The sequence below is a fragment of the Leuresthes tenuis genome, unplaced genomic scaffold (genome assembly GCF_036924035.1).
Source record: "Leuresthes tenuis unplaced genomic scaffold, fLeuTen1.0.hap1 SCAF_15, whole genome shotgun sequence".
Taxonomy (NCBI): Eukaryota; Metazoa; Chordata; class Actinopteri; order Atheriniformes; family Atherinopsidae; genus Leuresthes; species Leuresthes tenuis.
In genome coordinates, this window is record NW_027325369.1 from 33,062,696 (window position 1) to 33,089,917 (window position 27,222).

The 27,222-nt window shown below is 45.1% G+C and overlaps 1 protein-coding gene across 2 annotated transcripts in view; it reads left to right on the plus strand.

The window, feature by feature from the left end:
• The first annotated feature begins 739 nt into the window (after positions 1-739).
• Positions 740-27,222, plus strand: part of bcl11ba (BCL11 transcription factor B a) — a 39,021-nt gene continuing 12,538 nt past the window's right edge. For both annotated transcript variants that reach the window (XM_072365054.1, XM_072365055.1), the window contains exons 1-2: positions 740-1,630; positions 8,201-8,680. In XM_072365054.1, the coding sequence (XP_072221155.1) occupies positions 1,576-1,630; positions 8,201-8,680 (535 nt within the window). In that variant the 5' untranslated portion in view covers positions 740-1,575. The remainder of the gene's footprint in view (positions 1,631-8,200; positions 8,681-27,222) is intronic.

Below are 27,222 nucleotides of genomic sequence, written 5' to 3' on the forward strand. Positions count from 1 at the left end.
CCGACAGGATGATGCGTGTATTTAGAAACTGCAACATCCACAGGCGGGTTATTATTAAATGATCCGGATGGGAGCCTAAATTAGTGAAATGTGTGCGTGATCAATATTGCGCGCCGCCAGAAAGGCCACAGCTGACTCCAGACCAGTGCGATATTTTTCAGGACTAAATAACAGTAACATATACGGACTTCTTCTGTGGTAAATGTTTAATACAGATTTAATCAGGCGCTCAATCAATGGTTCGGAATTGTTCAGGGTTAATTGTGTTTTTGCGCATTTAAATGACTAATTTATGTTGTGTCCAAGTGCATTGTGCTTTATAGCATCCCTTTGTTGTGTCTCTGCGCGTGCACATTTAACGCATTGGTTTAAAAGGGTCAAATATTAACGTGCAGATTAAAAATTAGCGAACAATCAGAGAAATGTGAAGATCTCCAGCTCATCCGAGTGGCTTCAGAAACAGCTCATATTGAGACACTACCACCCGTAAACCTTTTTAAACGAGCACGAGCGCGTGCAAATGTGTCCAGCACCGCGTGGAGCAGGTGTGGAGCCCCTCAGGTCACTCACAAACAGAAAGAAATCCCGCTCTAACTGCAACGCTTTGACGGCGGAGATGACTTGAGCGACTCTGACCACTGCTGCCGTGCGCGCCACATGCCCGAGTGTGTGCGAGGGTGTGAGTGTGTGTGTGTGTGTTTGTGTGTGAAAGCTACCACTAGTCGCCCCCAGTGCTCTTCAGTCTCCACTCTCCCTTCTCACCGCAGACTGAACGTCACGTCCGCACTTGAACTTGAGTTTTCTCCCGTCGTAGAAGCCAGAGAGCCGCACAGAGCCGCACACAGCCGCGCGCACACCGGGCATGCGGGACTGCGCTACGAGCACAAAGAGAAAAGAGGGTGACAGACTGTCCTCAGACCAGTACTGGGCTTTGACTGGAAGAGTTAAAGTCTAACCCGCCCGCCCGGCCGGCGCCGTCAGTGCAGCGGCAAAAGTGCCCACGACTCGGCGACATCTCGGGAAGTGCCGAGAAGAAAACTGGATTCCTATTTTACACACGTTCACGAGTTAATTGACGTCCAGTCACCCGCTTTTTCCAGCGCTGGGTGGCCGGACAGTGGACGCTGACACTGAGTGACCATCAGGAGGGGACTCGCCGCGTATCCATCCTCTCCGCTCCGCTCATTTCTTCGCTCTCCTCTGAGGGATGGTGTGAAAGCTGCGGAAGGAAGAGCCGGACTATCCCCCTCCCTCACCCACACCGCGACCGAACAAGTGAAGCGCTCAACCACTTTGGCACCGAGCTCCGAGCGAGCGCCCCGGCGCCCAGCGCTGCGCCACGGTTATCTCAGAGTGCAGCAGCCGCTGCCCACCGCGGAGCGATCCGCCGCGCACGGGTCACTTAGAGGGCCGTATTTTGGGCCAGTGAGTAGCGGTCAGTTTGGGGTGCCCAGCAAATTTTGGGGTCAGTTTGGCCAGTTCCCGGAGCAGCAGCAGGGGGAGGAGGAGGAGGAGAAGGAGAGCCGACCCTTCCAGCGCCGCTCTCCGGGCGATGCCAGTGTAAATGCCAGGGCGATGTCCCGACGCAAGCAGGGGAACCCGCAGCACCTGTCCCAGAGAGAAATTACACGTAAGTATACCTGCAAGAGAACATCTCCACAGCTCTGCAATGTCTCCTCTTTTTCCCTCTCCACTGACATTCTCAGAAGTTGGCTGTTTTTCTTTTCTTTTCCCTTTTCTTTCGGTGCGTAAAACTGAACATTTTCAGAGTTGGAGCAGAGAGTTTGCCGAAGTGTCCCCTGAGGGCCACTTTTCTCCTCTCCTGATTTATTGACAAAAAATTAGACAGATGCTTTAAAATGCTTATCTGATCACCACAGTCCATAAATAACCCGCTATCACTGGAGCAAATTTACGCACAGAGTGAATAAATGTCTGTCCGCGGGTTTGACTTTGACTGGAAGAGCTGCTCACGGAGAGGATCCGTCCCGAGACTCTTTATTGCCCCGCTGCTGATTTAAATTAAAGTTCGCTGGCATTTATGATGGGGAATATACGAATGGATTAACATTTAAAGTAATTTCTTCTTCGTCTAATTTAAATAAATGTATTTCATTAGATTTTTTACGGACTTTAGTGTTGTTTCTTCACGGTGAGCACGAGCAGCTGCTCTGTTTTATTCACTTAAAATTAAAACACAAAAGAAGAGTTGAGTTTTATTCCAGAAATTTAATTCCGATAAAATCTGTTTGTCTTTTTCGCGAATGAAAATGATCAGTCAACCTTTCAGAAAACGATCGAAAAATAGATCAAGCAGCTCCTTTTGTGCGCACGCGGCTGGTCCGGTGGATCTTCCCCCTGAACATCACTGCTCGTGCCAGCCCGTGTGTCCCGTGCACGGTGTTTCTGTAGAGCTTATTTCCCCCTGGTTGTAATATTAATGGAAGGTTTGGGTTATTTAACACCCCGCACGCGCGGACAGGGCAAAAATAAAGGATTTCTCTCACGGCACTTTTCAGAAAGTGACGGCATTTAAAAACGAAATGTTAAAGATTAATTTCATCTTTCCAGGCGTTTCTTTTTCTTCTTTTTTAATTCTTTTACAGAAACTGAGAAAACAGACGTGGAGCGCGGCGGATTTTGTCATTTTAGCAGCGAACAGTTTTCATATTTAAGACAAAAACTCTGGGTCTTTTTGACAGTTTTTGCCTGCAGATTTCTCGGCGGTGAAAATGTTCTTTCTGGCCTCAGATCAGTTTTCGGGCTCATGTGTCCTGACAGACCTTCAGCTGTGCACAACGCAACTAAATACCCGTGAGTGCTCTGAACATTTTCACCGGGGAGGAGGTGTGGATGCAGACTTGGTGATTATTGCTTCTTTTCTTGGGCTTTTTTTGTGGAGACTTGACTTTGTGACGCAGCCAGGTCACGTGACTGACACCACAGCGTGTCCACGCTCACCTCTGCAGCCTGGTGCACCCACATTCACTGTAAAGTGTCCATGCGTGGTTTCTGCTCTGCTGAAGGCCTGCCGGTGTCATCCTTCTGTGTGCACACTCACATAATCACACGCACGAAAAGTCACTGCATGTGTTTGACAAAAAGAGCCACAACTTTGAGGTGTGTTGGGTTGTGAAACGGGTCACTTTGTGCACCCTGCATGCTTCAGAGAGGTGAAAACACACCAAAAGATGAACAGATAGTGAAGCAATCAAAAGCCGAGAGAATCAGAAGATGGAGGCAAATAAGCGAGCTTCCTGTTTGTGGCTCAGTTTGTGTCCACGGTGCAGGTCTGTCTGTCTGTCTGTCTGATTTATCACCTCTCAGGCTGCAGCATGGTGCCGTACATTCCATCATTTATGTCCAAGAGAAGCTCCCCGATTTATGATGCTGGAGAACACGTGCGTGTGTGTGTGGATATCAGCACACACACACATATGCAAATGCACACATGTGAATTCCCCTCCCCAAAATCTACATAATTCTTCTTGAGCTGTCAGGCGATAAAATCCATCTGACCTGGGTTTCAGTGCAGAGGATTTTTCATTTGAAAGTATCGCACACTCACATAAAAACTACATTTGCTGTGCATGAATTCTACACGTTAGGCTCTTTTGTCGCGTGCTTGAGCTGGAGGAGGCATCTGGAAAGGTGAGACTGATTTTTCAAATGCAGTTTGGCAAGGCCTCAGCCAGTCAGCGCTCAGAGTTCAGAGGATGCTCAGAGTTTTCTTAAAGCGGAACAACCATCCTCTAATTCTTCTCTCTCAGAAATCAATAAGGCTTTGGACCTGGAATCAGGTCAATGCTCAGTGCACTCCATGAATACTGAGGAATAATTTGCATGTTTACCGGCGTGTCGGTAGAAATGTAACACCACATCCAGCCCTGTACACTTTCACCTAATTCACACTCATTTCCTGCCACGTTCAGATTAAAAAAATCATTCTGAGTTCGCAGCAGTTTCTCCCCCAGAGACACAAAAGAAACAGTGGAAACCGAGATAGTTTTGTTCATGGTAGAGCGTCACAACGCGGAGACGGTTTACACCCGAAGGTGCAGACGAGCCTTCTGCTTCTCATTCGCTGCAAATAACCCCGGCTTTCCTCCAAGAGGCTGATTTAGTGCGAAGAGACGCAAACAGGACGAGAGCTTTCATTGTAGCCGCACACACACACACACACAGAGAAGCAGAGGGCTGCGTGTAAATTGCAGTCGCCCACTTGAGATGCATGTTTCCCTTTGGCTTGTCAAATAGCCGTGCACCCTGCTGGGTCCAAGTCTTTGTTAGAGGCAGAGAGGAGCCTGCAGACGAGGTGCCTTTAAAATGCCACAGATGAAAACGCATCTCTTCACTGTGTCGCGTTGAGTCACACGTTGGATTGAAACGAACACATCGTGGTCGCATCAGTCTTTGTTTTCATAAATGTGGTCCAGTTTTATGGGCTTAAATGGTTAGTTAAAACAGCTAAATGTGTGTGTGTGTGTGGTGATGTTCCATCCAGTCTGACGAGAAAACACACGTTGCTTTGATTAGTTTAAATGCTATATTTAAGAAAGCAGTCAGCCACAATCTTATTCCTCACCACAGATAATGTTTTATTTCTTCTAATTTGAGCGGACTGATCCTTTAATTGACATCTTGTGCAGTTCTTTCTTTTTTTTGAGAGTTTGAGAGCGTGTGTGTGTGTCCATGAATGCACAGGACAAGTTTCCAGATCCTAAAAAGCATGCCTGAACTCATTTTGTTGATCAGCAGGCTGCACACACCGTTGATGCTGCACGCACACACGCACGCACACGCACACACTCCTGCATACCAGAGTGTCGGTTTGCTCAGCTGAGGCTTTTTGTGAGCTGCCTGTCTGTCGTCGGCTCGTCCTCCTCCTCCTCTCGGTCTGTCTGTCTGCTAGGGGGAGCTCTCAGGCTGTCAGTGCTGCATCGCTCTGCCACTGAGAAGGGCAGCAGTGTGCGTGTGTGTGCGTGTGTGCACGTGTGTGTGTGTTAATCAGATGACATCAGTGCTGGAAGACCACGTTCACCTCTTTAACTGTCAGCAGCTGCACACCGTGTACTTCACTGTCTGTGACACTTCTTATTTACAGTGAATACTGTCAGTTCACAACAGAGTGTGACTGACTGATGCAGCATCTGTGTGTGCGTGTGTGTGCGCGTGTGTGTGTGTGTGCGTGTGTGTGTGTTACTCTGTGCTGGCTGGACTAAAGCTTTACTTTGAGGCTAATTTTGTGATCAGCCTCTGTTTGTAGTGATTTTCTTCTCACACATTACCTTGAGTTTCAAACTGACTCACCTTCTGAATGGCTTTTAAAATGCTGTGTGTGATCATCTGTCATCTATTGAAGCAAATTATATATGTTTTATATAGCTGAAACACTATTTAAATCCTCTCTAAATTCAGGCTGGTTGTTTTTAGAGCTGTTGTATTTCTGAGGAGCGCTTCATTCCCACCACAGCGCCTCCCGAGCAGAGGGGCTCCATGCTCCCTTACAGGTTAATGCTTTATCATCCACACCTGAACCAAATTATTATTTCAGATCCACACGAAGACTTTGGTGATAGAAGCATTTATCCTGGGATAGCCTTGAATTTTCTGTCATTTAACGGGTTTTCGGTGCATATTCATGGATATTAGTGTTGTCTTAAGCACTAAAGTTCGTTGCCTTTCTCTCTGTTGGTGAAACAGAGGTGTTATGTCTGATGAAAAAAGTATTTTGGTTTTGATAGCTGACAGGAAATGAGAGGAAAGCGAGGATGATGGTTTGAACCCGTAAAAACACCTGCCAGCAGAACGCCTCCGTGCACAAGTGTAAATATCTGAAATTTAACTGAAAGCTCAGAGTTTATGAGTCCAGCTCTCCGTGTCTGACTGGCAGCGACCAAACGGTCCAAGAAATAAAGTCCAAAGTTTCAGATACTCAACAAGAGCAACTCAAACCCTTTCTACACCCGGCTGTTTGTGCAGCAGCTGCATCACTTCAGCTGAAATAAGTTTGATAATAAAGAGTAATCTTTGTGTTTGCACTGCAGGCGTGTGTGTGTGCATGTGAGCATATGCAGCGTCACCCACTTTATCTCCAGAGCTCACCTCTTCCAGTCCAGAACTGACCTTTTGCAGGTATTTAGGAGCCATTTTCTTCAGCATAAACAGCAGACTTTCAGCATGTTTTGTGCAGGAATAAAGACAGTTGATCAGATATGAAGCCAAAGCAGAGACTGCAGCCTGCTCAGGCCAAACTTCTCCAAACAGATAAAAAAAACACCTTTCTGGCACCGACAGGAGCTGTTTAATTATGTTGATCTCTATTTTTTGTTCTTCTGGAGATCCTGTTGACTGAAATCTTATTATCCATCCTGCCTGACTCGCACAAACCCTCTTAAATCAGTCCGAAGTGTGGCTTCCTCCTCTGTACCCGTGATCTGCATACGAACTGCACGTGAGCGCACGCTTTGCTTTTTACAGTCTCAGCGGGCAGGTTCCAGCTGGATGTAGCTTCACTTTAAGTAGATTCATAAGATACCTGCAGTTGCGTGTAAATTTGATAGAACTATTTTCTGTGGTCTCGAGTGAATCAGATCCAGTTGATCAGAGCATCTCACCCACAGGAAGACAGCTGCATATTTCATGTCTGTCTCATTTTTTATCATATTACTGCAGCGGCTAATGTCTCCGATGAGCTCGAGTTCACGGTGCGTGTGTGTTGGGGGGGGGGTCAGTGTGACTGTGGGTTGGGTTTCTTCCAGGTCAGTTAACTGGCTTCATTGTCTCTAATGTTTATTAGCGGGGAACACACTCTACTGTACGCATCCGATCATTTCAGCAGAGGACAGATGGCTGCAGCCTGCAGGCCTCACACGCACAAACACAACGATGCACATGTGTGTGCGCACGGGAAACATCGACAGTCGTCATGACACACAGTGGGGGAGCGGTGATGTGCCACACCTGCATGCGCTTCCTGTCGCTGTAGCAACCAAACATAAAGGCAGATGCTTGCACTGGATTTTTCCGCTGATAAATAGAAGGTTCTTGAACACATCCTGCAGATTATATTCCAGGGTTCACGGGTGTGTTTTCACAGTGAAAGTCGATCACCTGTGTGTTTACGAGCCGTCCTGCAGCAGGTAGACACGAGGTGGGCCGCTCCATCTGGAGGCTTCATCTGCATCTGACATCCCAAATCTGTTTGCATTTCTAACATGGAGGCTGAGACAAATGGCCAAGCTGCTGCTAATCCATCATCTATTAGAGGCAGGGAGGCTATGATGAGGAGGAGGACTGCGAGTTCCTTCTTCATCATCATTATTTTTCTGTGTGGATCAGTTGTTTTCTCCACACTCTTCCAGGCCTCTCCGCTCCTCCACTTCAGTGGTCTGTTTCTGTTTGTTCTCCACCATGTGCGCCGTCTGCCTGCTGTTTCCATCAGTTCAAACTGGCCAGAATCAATCTGTTCTGGCACTAAAACTAAATGACTAAAGTGTCACACTTAGATCGATATGTGCAGCCTGGTTAGAAGCTCCACCTCACAGCAGTTCTTTAGATGACCCGACGCCAACCAGCAGACTTTGTTCGGGTGTTTGCGTTAAGCCAGAATTGTTTGGAACCAATCACACGCATGCAGCTCGTTCTTTTAAATCCTCCTTTCCCTCAGAAAAAAAGGGGTTTTGATCGTATTCCGACTGTTGACGTATAAACAGTCGAAGTGGCTGAGATGATGAGAAATTAAACCCGCTGACTGGGTTGTTGGAGCTTCCTGGAGTTCAACAAGTGCTGCAGCAGCGAATCTGCATTTTTAAAACCAGTCCCAGTCCATTTCTGCTCCTCTTCCACCTCCAGGAGATACAGGATCGGTCATTTCTCAGCAGGTGTCTTCTCCGTGTCACTGAATTAAAGTTTGATGCACTGCAGAGCACAAGTCTGTTCAAACTGGAGACACTTAAAGGTTAAAAGCCTCTCGGGTTAGGACGCTGCCCCATGAGTCCCACTAATGGAGCGTTCTCTGGCTTCATTCACGTTGTTATTGCTTCATCTGAACTTTGTGGGGACCCTGCAGAAGCTCGTGGCTGGCAGAATATTTTGTCTTTCGATCTTTCTTAAGTGATGAATCCTTCTGCTTTTGGCTGTTAGAAACTAAACGAGTTCCAGGTTCATGTTAACGTTGTGTTTTCCTTCTTTTCTTTAGCGGAAGTTGAGCATCCAGATGGCGCTCTGCTTTCCGACACGCCCCCCCCCCACCCGCTCGGCCTTGCCTCCCACCCGCTCGGCCTCCCTTCACACCCTTTGGACCCCAGCTTGGCCCACTCGTTGCCGCCCGGCCTCCACGCCGACCACGACCTGCTGACCTGCGGCCAGTGCCAGATGACCTTCCCGCTGGGCGACATCCTCCTCTTCATCGAGCACAAGAAGAAGCAGTGCCAAACGCCGCTGCTGCCCAATGGTTGCTACGACAAGATGAACGACCGAGGAGGAGGAGGGAGTCTGCAGAGCCTTCATCACTACGCCCAGCGGGGGGAGCTAAGGAAGGTGGTGGAGCCGGTGGAGATCGGCATCCAGGTGACACCAGAGGAGGAGGAGGTGGTGGGAGGACGCCGGGAAGGAGGTGGGCGGGGAGAGAAGACGCCCATCAAAGGAATTTGCCCCAAGCAGGAGAACACGCCGACAGGTAGGCACAGCCAGCACTCTCTCATTTTAGGGAAAAGCACTTTCTGTTAAAGAGATAAAACTGATTCACGCGTCTTCAGAGTAAAGACAGCGAGGAAGAAAAGACTGGAACATGAGCAGGTTAGTCTGCTCATGTTCCAGGTCCAGAAATAAAACCACAAACTCAAGTTGTAGTTTTAAAGTTGTGACTCGTAAAGAGAAAAAAGAAAAAGAATATTCCAAATTTAAAGCATCCCCAGAGAAACAGATGGAGCACTAACCCTGCTGGTGGCAGGCAAAGTTTCACCACAGCAATCAGAGAAATGTGCAAAGTTTTGTCAGCACCATGATGCAAAATCTGTTGTCTTTATGAAGAAGAAGTTTGTAGAAAGTTTGTCCTTCTTTCTCTGCTGCTTCACAGCTTTTTATTGCTGTTCTTTGGGAAACATTCGAAGCTTTTAAAAATACCGTCGCACAGATTCAGTTTCCATTTCTCACTTTTTATGATGACTTTTTTACCAGAAATAGTTCCAGTTTGGCCTCTTAAACCCCACAACTTGTAGCTTTTTTAACAGCATTTTGCATTAAACAAACATATTCATCATGGAGCTCTAGAGGAGTGGAAAAGCCACACTGAGACCTCTTCTTCCAGTCTTTAAACTAAGCCAAGTTCAACGTTAGTTATTTATTTAAACATTCATTTATTTATTGCTCGGGAAGATTCTCCACTGAGTGAAATGACCCAGAAGTATCTAAGTAGCAGCCATGATGAGGGCTTTTCGAATTATTTAAATGTAAAAAGGGGGCTTCGGTGCTTCCTTTATTATCTGCTGTAGTGTCCTTTGTTCAATAAGAGATGCAGGAAGGATTCACTCAGACCCTAAAATATTTCCTTCCAGTCTTATTAGCTGTGATTTACTTAGATAAATATATATATGTATCTTTATATCTTTATATCTATGGATAGATGCTCACTGCAGGCTCATCTTTTGGTCATCTTTTCCTAAGTCTGTTTTTCCTTCTTCAGTGAAGGGAAAGTGCGCTTTAATATCCCACCACCCCCTTCTAAAAAGCCCAGTCCGCTCTGATTGGTCAGCTCCCCAGGCCTGAACACATCAACCGTTTGTTGTGATTCGCTGCGACACAAATTAAAGTGAATCGAGCCACTCGGCATCAGCTCTTCTGATTTTTGTGAATTTAAAATCAGGAGGAACAGACGATATAAACCCTGAAATACCTGCAAAATATATATTTTGTTGCTGCCACAGATGCAGGTCTGCAGGTGAGGAGAGGTGCAGGAAATAGGATTTAAACACATCTGTATCAGGACTCATTGTCCAACTGAGGAGCGTCAGTGGAATGCATGAAAATGCATTATTGCTATTTCAGAGGAGCCTGCAGTCTGACCGAATGTCAGTATGTGTGACTGAGATAGAAGTGCATCATTAGTTTAGTTTCATCCCACTGAAACACACACACACACACACGCTTTGTTCAGTTTTTCTGTTTCAGTGTAGCTCATCCTCTCCATCAGAGACAGAGATGTTCATTTCATTAGAGGAGGACAACATGGGGGGAGCGGGAGGAAAAAGAGAGGCACATTACCCACTCAAACCCCCTCAAGGACTCGGCTAGTTGAAACAAATTGTGCAAAACGTGACAGAGACTCACCCCGACTTTCATGGGGAAATCCAGCCTAAGCCATCTGCTTAAAAAGGTGAAAAACTCATTAAAATTCAAATAAGCAAATCCAGGAAAGAAAAACACAAGCAGAGAAGGAGAAGTCAGAGAAAGAGGGATTAAAAAGAGCAAGTTTCTCCACATTCAGTGGGGCAAAGAGCTGGAGAGCAGCTGTGGGGGAAGAGCACCAGCAGTTGTATCTGAAACCAGCCGGATGCTCGTAAGGAGGAGAGGGAGGCAGCATATTCCAGCCTGGGACGAGGTCAGTGTTTGCAAGGCTGAACGTCTGCAGCTTTCTGCTGGACTGCAGGAAACCACCAGGTCAGCGGTTCCAGAGGAACTTCTCAGAGTTCCAGGTTTGGAGGTTAGGATCAGGTTTGGAGGCACCTGTTGATCCGGTCCATAGCTGAAGGTAATGTTTCTGAGACAGACGAGTTGTCCTCAGGGTTATTATAACTAATATTAACAGGACACTGTCTTTGGGATCTGTTAGCAGGTCAGGACTGAGAAGATTCCGCGATAAAACCTTTATCATCTGAGATTCTGCGTTTCATCACCAAAGTGATGATTTCTGCGCTGCTACCAGAGCCAATGTTTGTTTATTGGATCTATTACCAAAGAGAAGTGGTTTTAATTCCCATGAGATGTGATCGTGCAGAAACTCATCTGTGGATGCAGGATGCTGCGGCATTATTAGAAATGATTAGGCAAACATGTCCTCTTTTCAAGGAGCCATAAACTGACAGACAAGCTTCATATCTGCATGAAATTAAAGGGCCTTTGAGCCCGAGCAGGATGCACGGTAGCTTTGGTGCTGTGTAATGATGCCTTTATCACAGTTTCATGCTCTCTTTTGGCCCTGCTGCAGCGTCCTGTCGCAGCTTCGTGTCACAGTTTTATTTTTTCACACGTTTGAAATGAAAAAAACAGCGAAATGATACGAAATACCGCAGTAAACAAAGAAGAAGTTTGAAGGATTTTTCTTTGGTGCAAATCTCAACAAACCAAAGACTCTTAAGACCTTTTTTTGTATAATTTTAAAAGTTTTAATTTTGAGAGAATATTTGATAAATTGAAGGTTAATTATTAATTTTCACTGAACGTGAAATAAAAATCAGGAAGTCTGCTCCCAGGTCAGGACTTTTAACACATTTTAACACATTTAAAGAACTGATTTGCTCATTTTGCCTCAGGTTTGAGTGCACGAAGTTTCCAACGTGGCACTTCTTCATCGGGAAATCTTCCTCTAATTCTGTCACTTATCTGTTTCTGATGCAGTTTAAATGTCTGCTGCTGTAATAATCTGCAGCTTGAATGCGTGAGAACACCATCAGCAGCAGTGAGGAAGCCTTCTCCGAGCCACTCTGAGCATGTCAGGCTGTGGTTTGGCCCCCGCTGTAAACACTGTGTTTGGCCCTTCATCAATATTTGATCAGGCTCTGCCAGGCAGCTGCGGACAGGGCGGCCACCTGTACCTCCGAGAGCTCCATTTCTCTGGAACTCCAAACCGCAGGATGCAAATATCTTCCAGCTAATCCCAGAGTGTGAGCAGAGCTGCTCTCAGGCGTGTGCTAATTGACTGTCGCTGGTCATGTCATTAAGTTGCCATTATTCTTATTTATGTGCATAAATGTATATATTTCCCCCTGTGTTCAAATGCTTGCAATATATCTAACTGCAATCCTCTGGTGAAATCAACCCCACATGAGCTCCGTTGGAAGGCTTGGAATTATAATTGCACAATATTTCTTTATAACAGAAACTGCAATAATTCTCACATTAAAAGCAAAAACATTAGTGGCTCAATTGGACGTGCACTGCGGCAACTGTAAACTATATTGCTCCAATAACATTTTATGTTTGAAAATTACCCTCGCTATTTCACAATTTCCACATGAAATATGTCCAACGAGCACCTTATTAACACAAGGAGGGGACAGAGCGGTTTATTAATCAAGACAGAGTTTAATTTGCAGCGAACACACTCAGCCCTCCTCGGGATCACTGGGGGACTGAAAGCAGAGCAGGAGGAATTTTTCTCTTTGGAACTCGGATTGAGTTTTGCTTCCATTAGATTTTTACACCTTTCATTACCTGCTGAAAGAGGAGAGGACGGAGAAAACTGATCGGGGAGTTTGAACGTCAGCTCAGAACACGACTCACGACAACACTTGGTAATTGGCTCCCAGCAGGTCGAGCTACTGCTGTATTGTGGAGCTTCTTCACACGCTTACATGAGCATCAGGCCAAGTTTTGCCTCTTTTTTTAACCCTGAATTAGAGGAGGTGTTCCTGCTCTGAGAGAGCTGCTGGTTTTCTTTCTGTTCCAGACTGGGAGGCAGAAATAAAGCTCGTTACAGAGGTTTTACGGAGCAGGACGCACGCCATTTCTGCTGGAACACGAGTTCTTCTGCCTCGATTTTCTCCAATTTCATTGAGCCAATTTTAGGAAAATAAAAATCTGAGAAAAGCGTCCGAATCAGAATGAGCTCGTTAGACACTGAAGATGATTTCTGCCTAATTTCTGCTGATTTAAAGTATTTACAGTGAGATCTGGACGGTATCTCAAATAAATAACTCATTTGTACAGGAAAACACCTCAAATATAACACAACATATCTCTTATAATCTAATCTCTTATATCGCTCTTATGTCTTTGAAATATTGAAATTAAACAACATTTAATGATTATAATATGAGAAACTCCACAAAGTCAAATGAGAAACAAAAACACATCAGATTGGATCAATTTAACAAAGAGGTATTAGTGCCATATTTTATATATTTTAGTACCAATTTCCTATACCTATATAGGGTGGAAATATATATACCCTTATAATATATATACCCTAACCCCTAATTTCCTCCACTTCTAACTGCACTGATGTCAGTTTGTAGCTAAAACACAGACAAATAATTTCTGTTTATATGTGTTTTCAAATGCTAAGAAAATTAATATTTGTAATATATATCCATATATATATAGCTATATCTATCTATATATATGGATAGATATATGGTATATATATATATCTATCTATCTATATATATATATATAGATAGATAGATAGATAGATATATCTATGTATATATATATATATATATATATATATACTGTGTATATATGGAGAACAGACATTTGGGGTCACATTTAGGGTATTTTAACCTATAATAACCCAATGCAGCGTATGAATGTATTTATCTTTAAATTCTGAAGTGATATAAATGTGACTCAACATTTATCATCATGAACATTTTTATCTTAAAACATATTAATAAACATAAATACACTAAATGCTTGCATAGTTTCTTCAAATGCTGAAGCTTTTAGTGAAAAATCTAAATTTTTATGAGAAAATCCTGAGATTTTAGATTTTTTTCTGTTTAATTTTAGTCAGAATAGGTGAAAAAAACTCCAAATGATTTGCTTGATAGAACAGTGTAAATTTACCGGGGATTTCTATCAATTAGTGGAAGGGGGCCATCAGTTTGGCCAATTTAATCAGCTACCAACACTGAAGGCAGGGCTCCAGCATCCAGCCTGATGCAGCAGAGCTCCACCTGTTCGGGGATTTGAGCCGGCAACCGTCAGCTCACACACCTCCACCCCCCAGGAAACTGGACATGTTAAAGTCATGTTAACTGGCAGCAGCGCCGAAGTGGAATCCTGCCAGCGTGGATTAGGGAGGAGAAGGAAACACTCATTTTTCCACACTGTGTACACTTCTCACTGAGCAGTGTTTAACAGCACCTGACACGGTGCTCTGCAGCCCTTTAAGTCTTGTCAGCCGGGGTTTAATTCAGACATTTAACTAAGTCCAGTCGGAGGGAAGAGGGACGCACACACAGGCAGGCAGTGGTTTGACAAACTCCGATACGATGACACCTTTTTAATCTGACAGGTTGTGTGTGTGTGCAGCAGCTCTTCCTTTTTTCTTCTGTTTTTCACACTGATTGTCCACGGAGACGAGGTTAATATCTCTCACACACACAGAATTATCAGCCCGAAAGCTGTGATTTAACGGCGGATGTGCAGTTTTACGAGGGAATGAGAGAAAATGATTCTTTATTTCGGCGTTGTGGACACACGTGATGTCAGATCACGCCTGTAATATCCACCATATGTTTATTTATCCCCAAATGAAGCGGCACAAAGACGTAGCAGCGATCCGTGTGTGTGTGTTTGATATAACAGCCTGTACTTTAGAGCATCACGGTGCCCGCTGCTCGTGTTTTTTTGCGTTGTTTCAATAAAGCTGCGAGGCCTCTCGGATGGAGCGACGGCCTTTTTGAAGTGGTAATTACTCTGGTTTGTATCACTCCTCGCTCTGTGTGTGTTGTCGGCGAGTTCGGGTATTTGTGTTGCTGCACGTGTGCGTTTCTCCACATTTTGCAGCCCTGATGCATTTTTTAACAGGCCTGGAAGGGTGTGGACACATGTAGATACATCACAGTGTTTCACATCCAATATCTTCAACTTTCAGGAACATTTGCTGCTTTTTTTTTCCATTTTCACATTTTGTGGCCGTGCAGAAATCCTGAAAAAGTATCGGCAGCATTTGAAAGAATGCTCTGCAGCCTCCAGACCTGCTGAGTGCAGGATTACCATCGACTAACCGGCCGTGAACACGGAGCCCAGCTTCACTCCTGAGATTTCAGATGCAGCACCTTCCTGAACGGAACCATTTCTGTGATGAAAGAGCGTGAAACTGAAAGGAAAGAATGAATGAATTAAAGGAAGTAAAACAGCCTTCTTGCTCAGATAAACACTTCAGGATGATGTTTGCCGTCAGGATGAAACATGAACGGTTTGAAAAGCCCAAAGAGCCCCACCTATCCATGGATGTGGTCCATTTGTAGGGCTGGTTCCGGGTCCTTCAGCTGGACCCTCTGCGGTCCATCCTGCCTTCTTTTATGGATTTTATTCTTTGTTCATCCAGAGCCTCTCAGAACGGGTCTGAATGACCGCTCTGAGCTTTTTTGCAACATTTTTCTGCATCAGTCGGACCATGTTGGTGTGATTTTTCACACGTGCACGCTGCTGCACTCACATGCACAGCAGTGTGTACTAATGCAGGCTTCAGATTAGCTTCAGAGGAATCAGACACATCGAGCTATTAAGATAAATTGAAGACAACGCTTTCCAACCTCCACAGTTCTACCTTCGATGATAATGTCTGAGCTGCAGCTTCTGCTCTGTCTGATGATAAATCCATGTTCAGATGCTGCATCCACCACCATTTTAGCTGCGTGTTTGTTAGCTTGCTGTGCATTTTCATGGTAAAACATGTTAATCTGAGACAGCAGAACCTGTGGAGGGACAGTTGTGGCCCTTCCTCTGATGGTGGAGCCTTCTGTGTTAAACTCTCTGATCAATAAGCCTCAACCTGTAGAAAAGTCAGCATTTCAGCTGCTTCCATCCACCACCTCCGTGTTTAACACTGTGCATGTTATTATGGATGGTATAAATGTTCCTCTGAGAAACCGTGACTCTGAGAGATCGGTGTTCGATCCCGTTATTTACCGCCGGTTCCACACTTTCTGCTGGAGCAGCGCTAAAGTGACCATTGTAGCTTTAACAAACCGATGAAGCTATTAATGTTACGTATCCCGTGTTTGAAAAAGGATTTGTATCTCCTGTGTTAGGTCCTGTCGCCAAAGGACATATTTAGCATAAATCAGCGGTGCCACCTGCCAACAGAGCGCGGTGTTAGAAACGTATCAGGAGGCACAGCGTGACCTGAGCTCCAGAGTGGCTGCGCGCCTTTTTGTTTGTGTAAGAGCCTCGTTTTCTCCTCCTTCTCCTCCCTCCATCCTGCTCTTCTACCTTTCCTCTGTAAATCCAACATCCTGGACACAAACCAGACACCCAGAGCAAAATAAGAGCTGTAAAGGCAGGCAGAGCCGGGGAGGAACACGGAGCTGGGAGGGAAGAGCCTTCACCGCTAATAGAGCATCTCTTGTGCTTCTTTGCATTTTCAAAATCCCTTTTTGTGATTTCGCCCTGTCCCCTCTCTCTGCTGCGTTAATCACTTTGCATGCACTCATTTAAATATTAAAATTTTCTTTAATCATCAAAGCCAGTGAGCATCATGCATATTCATATCGTCTCACCCCCCTCCACCCCCGATGCCTCCATCCCCTGCATCTCAGGTTCATTACTCTGCCGCGCAGCCATTAGCCACTTTCCTAATCACACAGTTTACACACAAAGTAGCCCATCTATGCGCGCGCACGCACGCACACACACACAGCTAGCCAGCAGCACTAACCAGTGCTAATCCAGTAACTAGACTAAAACACACAGGCATCCCTCCAGTCTAAACTGAGTGAGCAGACTTGTCATCCATCCTGGCTGCTAGATGGCTGGAGCTGCGAGTATTTGTCAAGAGGCTCGACGAAACCCTCATTTGCATAATGACTTTGTAGTTCTGCATTAATAAAATTTGCATATGAAGCCGTGTTAATTACTCCTGATCAGCCTTTTTTGCATTCATGCATGGTAATTTTCGGCGACTTGCAAAAATTGATGTCCTGGTGTTAGTGATGAGATTGGTGGAGGAGGCTCTGTGTGAAGGAGGATGAAGAGGGTGGGGATGATGAAGGTGAGCCGTGGAGGGGGGGTGTTTGGGGCTTTATCAGAGATGGCAGATTGGTGTGGTTTGCTTTTCAGGCGGCTCCTTTTCTGTCCATAACTTTCATGAAATCTCCTTTATTTGTGGAGAGTGAAAAGAGAAGCTTTTCAGTGAAATCCTCTAATTTTTTTATCACACACACACTCACACACACACTCTCACACACACTCACACTCAGGCTGGCTGGCAGCCATTTGTGAATCTATTGTTTACTCTCAGTTCTTCGTTTCAATCAGCAAAGATTTCTCAAACTGTGCTGTTTGAAAACATTAATTCTAATAAAACCTAATTTCTCTTATTTCAGATGCCTCTTTTCGTAGCATGTGTTAGCATATGTTAGCATGTTTTTAGCACGTGTTAGCATGTGTTAGCACGTGTTGGCACTGTCTTTTGTTTTTGACAGCTTTATGTGCATTTTGTACATCTGGAAGGAGCCCACTCTGAGATTTTTAACGACTGCGTTTCCGTCGGTAACCGGATCCGTGTTAAAAATAGCATCTGATTGAATGCGAGTTGATTTCAGAAGCGTTCCATTTATTTAAGGCTTTTTATTCCAGGACGAGCTCATTTGAATTCTCCACAGGACTGATCAGGTTCAATAAACCTCCTACTAAACCAGTTTTTGGGATTTTGGGAGCCTTTTGTACATATTTTCAGCACTGGTGTTTTAAAGTACAGAATGCGTTTTCTTTTAGATGTGCAAAAATCTAATGAAATGAAGAGAAAAGGAAGAGGGGAAAATTCTTGCTGCTGTGTGATTCATTCTGAAGCAGCAACAGAAATAAAGCCAGAGGCTGTTGGGAGCATGGAGAGTCTGGGGCAGCGGCCAACACATCAACAGGATGGACATGAATCACAGGGCAGCCACAGTTAAAGGTTTTTAAGCGCTAATACTGAAGATTCCTACTTTTAATTCTCCTCCAGTCGTGAGAGTTCAGGATAGGTCTCTGTTTTTTGCAAACTTTTTCTCGTAGCTTTAGCAGGGGGCTTTCCCTGTGGATCTCTTAAAGACAGCTGCTGTGAACCATTCTTCCCGCTAAACTGTGGAGTTAAATTTGAAAAGAACCTAAGTCTTCAAATGGATAATACATCAGGAGAGAAAAAGGAAAACTGTGAAAGTGTAGTCAGAGAAAACTCTGTAAAATGACAGTTAAACCTGTGAAGGACTCAGGCTTGTTGGACTTATTAGCACATTAAATATGTTAAATATGTCAGATATTTAGCTTTTTAAATGACTGCCTTATGCCTACATATGAGAAGTTCCTGAAACTCACATTAATATCCAATATATGAGATACAGTTTTAAAGAATTTGTGAAAATAATGTGAAATTTTACTTCTTACTGTTCAGTATAATTGAATTGAATTGAATTGAATAATCTTTAAAGTTTCTTGAGATGACTTTTGGGTTGAAATGACATTATATAAATAAAACTGAATCAGGTTTATTCATTAAAGCCACTTAGTGAAAGGTTCTGCATTCCTTTTACTGGGTAATGAGTCCAACCACCTTTTCAAAGAGAAGAAAACCAGCAAAAATGTAAATATTTAGCTTAATTTCATGTTTAGCATCAGATCAGATGGATGAAGTTTGCTCTTGTTTTCAGTCAGTTTTGTCCTTGTTTGGTTTAGTTTAAGAACCTAAAATACATGGTTAGGTTTCGGCATTAAAACCACATGTTTAAGTTTAGGAAACCACCATGGCTTGCTTTAAGATAAACCTTCTGTGTTGACTGGATTCCCTTTTTTCTTCAGTCTGGCCCCATCTTCTGAAGCTATAACTGTGCTGCAGGCAGGAAAGAAAACTGTCTGTGAACCGAATTAACCTAAAAAACAAAAAAACCCTAAACAACCAGCACAATTACAGTGATTTTTGGCACATATTGTCTTGCTTTACAACGAATATCAGTGTGATTTTGTGTAAACTGCCGTTTTATTTGTTCAACGCTCCTCTTTTCTCTCTCTGAGGGATTAACAGCAGCAGACATAATCACTTTAATGTTAAAATTAATGAACAAATATATAAATTATTTACATCCACCCGCAGTTTTGGGGCTAAACTCCGGGATCATCAGGAGGATGCGAACGCCAGTCATCTGTCATCAGAGCAGTCACCTCACGGGGAACGTATTGTCCGTGTAAAATAGAGCTTCCTGTGAGAATAATCCTTCTGTTGACAGGAGAGGCTTTTATACGGCTTTTCTAACACAGATCAGATGGGGCGATAAGGCACTTGGTGCAGTTTGTTTCCTGTTGTGTTTGTGAGCGTGGAGCCGATGTCAGGCAGGTACAGCGATGTGAGCGTGAATAGAGGCAGAGGAAAGGTGAGGGATGCTGATGGGGAAGCTTTGTGGCGGCGACAATGGCTGCATGCAAAACTATGCTTCTGTCTGCCTTCGTTTCCAGCCGCTGCTGCTGATATTTCAGGCCCTCCAGGAACGGCAGGATGCGCTCTGAATGCCATCCTGCACTGTGCTGCATTGTGTGTTTACAGAGAAACTGCGCCCAAAGCTCCCAGTGTGCTGTGTGCGTGCGTGCACGTGCGTGCACGTGCATGTGCGTGCACGTGCGTGTGTGTAATGAAAACCTCTATTTTTGGGACATGTGCGTGCCTGTATTTAACTGCAGTTTTTCTCTGTGTAAATCTGTCATGTTTGTGTTCACGCTGTGTCTTTGGGTGCGTTTGGACTGCAGTGAAGGAGAAATGTTAGATCCAGTGATCCTGATCCTGATCCAGATATCCTGATCCTGATCCTGATCCAGATCCAGATCCAGATATCCTGATCCTGATCCTGATCCTGATCCTGATCCAGATCCAGATCCAGATCCAGATCCAGATCCAGATCCAGTAATCCTGATCCTGATCCTGATCCAGATCCAGATCCAGATCCAGATCCAGATCCTGATCCTGATCCAGATCCAGATCCTGATCCAGATCAAGATCCAGATCCAGATCCAGTGATCCTGATCCAGGTCCAGATCCAGATCCAGATCCTGATCCAGATCCAGATCCTGATCCAGATCCATTCCATCTATTCTTACAGGGACCTGACACATCTAACCAGTCACCCTAAACTAGCATTTTCCAACACCCTCCGGGTTTATATTTATACAAAGTGACAGAATGAAGGTGGGTGTTACATCCTGGCATATCTGGCAAACATTTCATATTCACGTTGCTTCTGAATAAATGAATGTTTCCCTGCTTATCTAAAAAAAAAAATCTGACACATGCAACACAACCAAAACTATCAAAGCCTGTTTCATTTCCAGTGCTGTGGAAAAGTCTTGAGACACTTAAGGTTGGATCAAGTCTTTTGCACTGTGCTGTAGGCTGGAATTTCTTCTGAAACTGCTGATTTATTCAGAGAGTTATGGGTTGTTACAATGCTAAAGCTGACAGCTGATAATGCAAAGCATGCATTAGAAGAATCTAAACTCTAAATTTAGCTTTTTACAGACCTGTCAGCTGCATCCCATGGTTCTCATTAAAGGAAAACATGAGTGAAACGGGGCACTGGTTCCGAGCCTGATGGTCAGGACCCCCACAGGGCACTGCCAGATTAAACTGGAGGGGTTGCTAAATGATTAACAGAAGAGGAAAACATATCTGTGCTACATAAGCGTCTGCTTGTTTAGTCGGACTTTCTTTTTTCTGGGTAATGTCTTCCTAAAAAGTACTTAGATTAAACAGAAACGCTGCTTTGTTTTCAGGAGGTTACATCAGATAAAACATTGGGGAGCACTTAGATAGAGGAGCCATCATTAAAATTTAAATATGGCAAAGCGGAGTGCATGTCGGAGCAGTGGCTGTGCACGGTGAAAGCGCTTTTTCAAGCTCAGCTCCTGATGTCTGGAAGCTGTTTTTTTAGAGTTCCATCTAGGTTAAAATAAATAAAACGGCTTATCCACAACCAGCCTGATGACCAAAGAGGAGGAGGGAAATAAAGGAATAAATCAACACACTGCGTTCCGTATGAATCAGGGTTCAAAGCGCTGTGGTGTTCTGCAGAAAGACAACAACCCCTTTGTCCTCCCAGCACACTGGTGAATAAACTTAACGCTCGTCTGGTCTGAAGTCGCTCATAAAATAAGAAAAGTTTGGCACGCTGGTCATCAGCAGTTTTCTCTCCAACAGTTCATTGATCTTCTTCTTTCATTGTCTGGATATCTCTTGCCTTCTAGCTATGTCACAGCATCCTGCAACTGCAAACTCGGAATTAACTCCTGAATTTTGTTCAGCCTGAAACGGAGTCACAGAGGCTTTCTGTGGCAGATTCCTCCCTGCTGAGCCTCAGAGGCGACGCTGTGCTTTGTCTTGTCTCCTCCTGCTACAACAGCCTGCTCTTTCTCAGCGGCTTTGAGGGTCTGAATCTGCAGCCCTTCCTCGTGTCGTCTATCAGCCTGACACGCTGCAGCTTGCATACATGATCTGATTTCATAAAGTCAGAAATGGCAGCAGAAGAGGAAAAAGTCAGGAGGGGATTTGGAGGCATGTACAGCCTGCGAAACAGACACAACACATCTGAAGAAGGTTATACAAACAGGCCTTTGATGCTTTAAAAAGATTTTTGGACCAAACAGAGGAAGACGTAGATCTCAGCTAAGAGTAATTTGACAGCGCTGCCATTGCACAACGGCAGGCAGCAGTAGATCCAGGCCAAGCACACATGCAGGATGGGATTATTACGTATTTTGCTGAGTTTGGGCGACTCACGGCTGCCCCTCTCCTCTACAGTCGTCTGCTGGCGTTTAGCACCGGCCAAATCACCACTTAACAAAAGCTAATTTCTCACTTGGTTAAACTGGGAGGGATTAGGGGCCCTGTGTTGGCGCAATCCATGTTTGGTGAAGAGTGAGGGATGGAAGGATGTTAGGAAAGGATTTAAACCTCAATTACAAGGGACTGAGGGCTTTTGTGCGTCCGTGGTGAAGGTGGGACGCTGAGGTTTAGTGACTTCACTGGAAATGTTTGCTGCCTTGTTGTGCATGCGTGGAGGAGTGTGTGTATGTATGTGCAAGTAGCTGAGGGTGACATAGCCTGACAAATACATGTTGATCCCCTTGTTTAGGAGGGTTTAAATCTCACCACTTACTACCCGGCTATACACACAGGGGGAGGGAGCAACATAAAATCAAACTTTATGACAAAACAGTAATTTAAACCCTTCCGGTTGATTTGTTGCAGGTCCCCGTTATTAAACCTCCTTGCAGACACTTTATCCACCTCAGACAGGCTCAGCTACACCTTCAGGACCTTCATGCAGCCCTGAGCACCTTTGTTTAGGACGCAAAACGTTTCTTTCAGGCTGAATTCACCTCAGAATGTGGCAGTTTGGGCAGTTTTCCCTGACTTGACAACTAGTTTGTTTTAAGATTACCCAAAGCCTGTTTGTCTCCATCTCTTTGGGCACCTGCAGAAGCCCCAGAAGAAACTCCTGCAGCATTTCCACGTCCTTTCCCATCGGTTTCTGCACCGCTGTAGCTGAGGGACATTGTTGGTGTTGCAGAACCAAAGCAGCATCTCCTTGAGACTTTTGGGGGAAAAACACTGAGATAAAGAGGGAGTTAGATCCACCCCCCCCCTCCACTGTGAACACCAAACCCTTTCGTTTGTATCAAAGCTTTGCCTCACCCCTGCTGACACCCTTGAATTATTCACTTAGAGGAAAAGATAAACAAAGCTTGCTAGCTACAGTTGTTCTATTGATTTCTCTGGGCAACATCACAGATAACAAAAAGAGGGCTGGAGGAGAGGAACAGGGATGCTGCCGCCTCTCTTTTTTTCATCTGTAAATAAATCAATAACATGTGTAGTTTTTCTCCTGAGAAAGCAGTCCTTGTCCTGTTTTCCAGGACAGCCAGTAATGAATTTATATGATATTTTTTAGGCTGTGAGAGCATGTGTTCATACTCAGGCCCTCCCATGTGGGAACGTTTTTTCCTACCTGTTGGTGAGGCTAAAATTGCCCATTGCTGGGATAATTTACAATTCAGAGCGCGGCTGGGGGTTGGCCAAGTAAACAATGCTGGCTGAGGGCCAATAACTGGCAGTACCCGTCTGATTAGAAACAGGCAGACCCTCCCCGTTCTGTCTTTTTCTGTCTTTATGCACTTAGAGAGCTGCTTTTCCAGGAAAGCTGGAGTGCTGCGTTTTTTGTCGGAGCATTTTTGTGTCTAAGATGCTGAATGCACACGTTCCTGCTTGTGTAGGAACCTCCTAACTGCCCCTGTGGCACCACTTGTAGGCTTGCAAATAAAAGGCATACCTGGAAGAAAATTGCAGGTTGGCGGGTGCAGTATTTTCTCACTCGCTGCGGCTGCTTAATCACCACAGGGCTTCTGTTGTTTTTGCTCTCACTGCCTCTCAGCATACTGTCGTATCGTCTCGATGCTTTGCTTCGCTGCAGCACCGTACGGCCACCCATGCAGGCATTCACTGCGACTGCGGGATCCCAGCCATTTTCTTCCAGCTGTGATTGGTCAGTGGATAAAGTAGGGCCGACCACCAGCAGGCCTCCACCCTCCGAGGGCTTCCCGTCATGCTTTTGCGAGCACAGCAGCACCATCTGCCTGGCTGTGGTGAGGGAAATCAGATCAGTGCATCCACATTCGCCTGATGTGAGCCTGTGTTCAGCGGCTGGACGGAGCATTCACGTGCACAGAATTCAGCTCCAGCAGTGGATGTTTTGACCTAAATGGTCAGCTCTTGGCTGGCTGACTGGCCCTCTGTGTGTCTGTGTGACACATCTCTGAGTTAGTTGAAGGGCCAGTTCAGAACTTTAAAACGGCAGCTACTTTCAACACGTTTTTAAAAAGTAAGCAGAGTTCCTCAGCCCCTAAAAGAAAAAGAAGAAGTGTTTGCAGTGAAAACTATTTGAGCGATAACCCCACAAATCAGGCAGGCCTATTTTTGCAGCCAAAGATCTGCGTACATGTGATAGATGAGCTAACAGCATTCTTTCTTCTTCCTCTGTTGTGTTTGGCGGCTGAACTGTCTCACAGTTGTCTCCTCGCACTAAACCTCCTCCTTGCTTTTGTGGAGCTCACTTTTTCCTCATTATGACTCAACCTGGGACTGCGGGAAGCGTCCAGGTCGTGACGCAGTGTGTCGTAGGATGGCGTGCTTCTGTGCCACGGTTAGCTTCACGATTCCAGCTGCACACTGCAACATGTGGCAGGATGTGGTTGCATGTTTTCTCTTTATGGTGCAGCTCTTCTGCCTGTAACATCGATCTATAAACTCCGTCAGGTTCAGCTCAGGTGATTTTCTGGCTGACTAGCTGCTTTACATCTTAGCTTTGTGACTGCAGCAGAGATGAAAGCGGAGCGTTTCTCCTTTAAGAGATGAAGACGGCCCTTCAGACGTGCATCTGTGTGTTTTGGTATGAGCAAATGAAAACAGACTGGATTGGTTATGGGAGTCGGCCTGCTTCCAGTTAGTGTGGAGACGGCAGGAGGATGGAGGAGCTCCTCCCTCAACCTAAACAAAAAAAAAGGAGGCTTTCAGATTCCATCCACAGTGTTTCACCCTCTAAGCATGACTGAGAATTAACAGTAGCAGCAGAAGCATAAAGTGCAGGGGGATTAATAGAAATAAATCTCTTCTTCTGAAGCAGAAACATGGAAACTGTGCGTGTGGTTTGGCTTTATGCCAGTTCTGCTGATAGAACTGTTGACCACAGCAGCACTTTTTAAATGTTTTTAACGAAACTGATCTGTCGACAGATAATCGACTCGTTCAGTGTGTGGCTGTCTGGATCCTGAGTTATTTTTGATTAATCTGACGTAGAAACACGTTTGCTTCTTCAGCAAATCTCATGCAACCAGAGGGGTTGTTTATTTATATTTTTATATTCTTTATACGTTACTAATAGAGTGCTGTTCAAAAAGTGTCTGAGCAGATCTTTTAAAGTGGGAAAACAGATGATCCAATGAGAACAAAGCTTTAAATTAGGTCTAATTTATCGTTTGATGTTGATGTGAGCTGCTTTAAAAATGCATATTTAATATAAATCCAGCATTAGTCGGCTCTCCGCGGCTCAGTTTTATTCTACAGTGACTCTGCTTCATGGACAGAGCTCTGCAGTCATCCAGGCCTTATAAGGACCTGCGGCACAGACCTGTCCCCTCTTCCCTCGCTCCATCCCTCCATCCATGCCCTCCTCTAACCCCTCTCTGGTCTGCATCTCCTCCACCTGCACTACTTCCCTCCCTGCTCCTACGTCTCGCTGCTATTTCTGTATAAACAAGTCGAGTCTGACCAAAACACTCAGACCCCAGGCTTCAGTCTTTCATTGTCAGGTGCTCCCCTCCCTGCTGAACCTCCTCTGCCACCTCACACCAAATCATCCTGCTTCTCTGCCTGTGGAGGAAGTTTGTTCAGTCAAATATGAACTTTTTGTCTGACAAGCATTCAAACATTCAACCAGAATCCTGTCAGAAGCAACCAAACATTAGATGTGCTCTGGGAGAGAGAAATCAATATAGATAGATGGATAAAAGCAAATTCTCTCGAAGAACAATCAAAGAAATCAGCGAAAACCTGACGTTTCCATGACATTCTCGTCCATGATGAGTGTGTGCAAACGTCCAGCTACAACTGCAACTATTTAAAGAGTTAAAAAAGGTTAAATTCACCCGAAAAATGTGTGCTGAAAAGGTGAAGCGCTGAATTCATGAAGCTGGGACTGCGTTCAGCTGCCTGCTTCAGCAGTGAAGCCCAGGCGAGCAGTGAGAACAACACCGGCAGAAAGAGATTTTCCTTTTGATGCCGGTGTCAGACAAAGCTGTAATGTGTCTTATTCAGACAGAAGAGGCACTGCTACATCATAGTCTTGGATGGAGCTGCAGAGTGTGTGTGTGTGGGGGAGTGATGTGTTCCAGGAGACTCCCAGTTGGCAGCGTGCTACTTGGCCGGGCTTCATGTGCAGGGAGGGCAGGCGGGAGAAGATTTGGATGGGACAGGTGACGGGGAGACATAGAGGAGAGTGTGAGGGATCCAAAAATGTGCTGGACCGCTGTCCCAGGCACATCAAGCCTGTGGCAGGGCTTCTCTATTGTGGCCACGCCAGCTCTTCACCTGACAAGATGTCAATGACTTAACCTCAAGAGACAAAAGTACTCTGAAAACAGTCTGCCCCACGCCGAAATGTAAGCGTGAATATTCCTGATCAGCTCGACCCTTTATACAGGCAGCAGAGCTAAGCTAAGTTGCTGTGCATGGAAGAATGATTCGGCGCTGGGGGGGGACTCGTTTAGGGGGGGATTTTATTAGTAAAACTTTAGAAGCAACACTGAACCCTCTGAGCTTCCACCAGAGGAGACGGTTAGGCTGTAAACCCATGGAGGGATAGGTTGCTATCTATGTAGCTATTGTGCATTTTCTGTTAACACTTTAATGCCAACGGACTGCCGTGGGGGGGGGTTCGAGAGCTGGGCTGGGACCAGAAGTGATGGGATAGATCCTCAGTTTGATTTATCCATGTTCAGGCAAGCAAGTTTCCTTTCTCGTCCAAAGCCAAGGCTTAAGACTTTAGCTTTTATTCAGCGCTCAACATTCAGCACATGCACACTTAATCATGAAAAAGTTTACTCCTGGTCTATCATTTCATGGTGTTACCAATGTGCAGATATTGTGACAGAGCTTGTTATCAGAGTCTGGATCCCTGATGCGACTGTTAAAGCAGAGGAGCCTCCACAAACAGCAGCAGATGTTGAACCTGGACGCTGAGACTCAGCCTGATGTTGGTGTTGACATCTTTGTCACAGTCACTATTTCACTTCATCCTGCAGGTGTTGATGGGACTGAGGTCAGGCGTCTGTGCAGCTCAGGGAAAAACCCCGCATGCAACTGGCTTTTTATGCATATCTATTGATAATAACACAAAGGATTAATTTTGCATCACATTGCATCATTTTTAAAAAGGGATTGTTTCTGATCCGGCAGCAGCTGTGGAATATCTCACTGACTTTTCTATTTATATTTGCCAGTTAGACGCCATGACAGCCAGAGAGAGAACAGGACCTGTTCATCCACTTCATTAGCACCATCATCAGCATGCAAAGTATTCCAACTACTTTGCAATTAACACATCAGCTGAGGCGGCAGTCAAAGGCCCCCCAGCCGTCGCTCCGGCCCCTGTAACACACTGTAAGAGTTTCAGGTGTGTTTCTGCGTGTATGTGTGGGATTACGAAGACATTTCTGTCGCCACACCCACACACACAGTGTCACACATGCTCCCCAGGT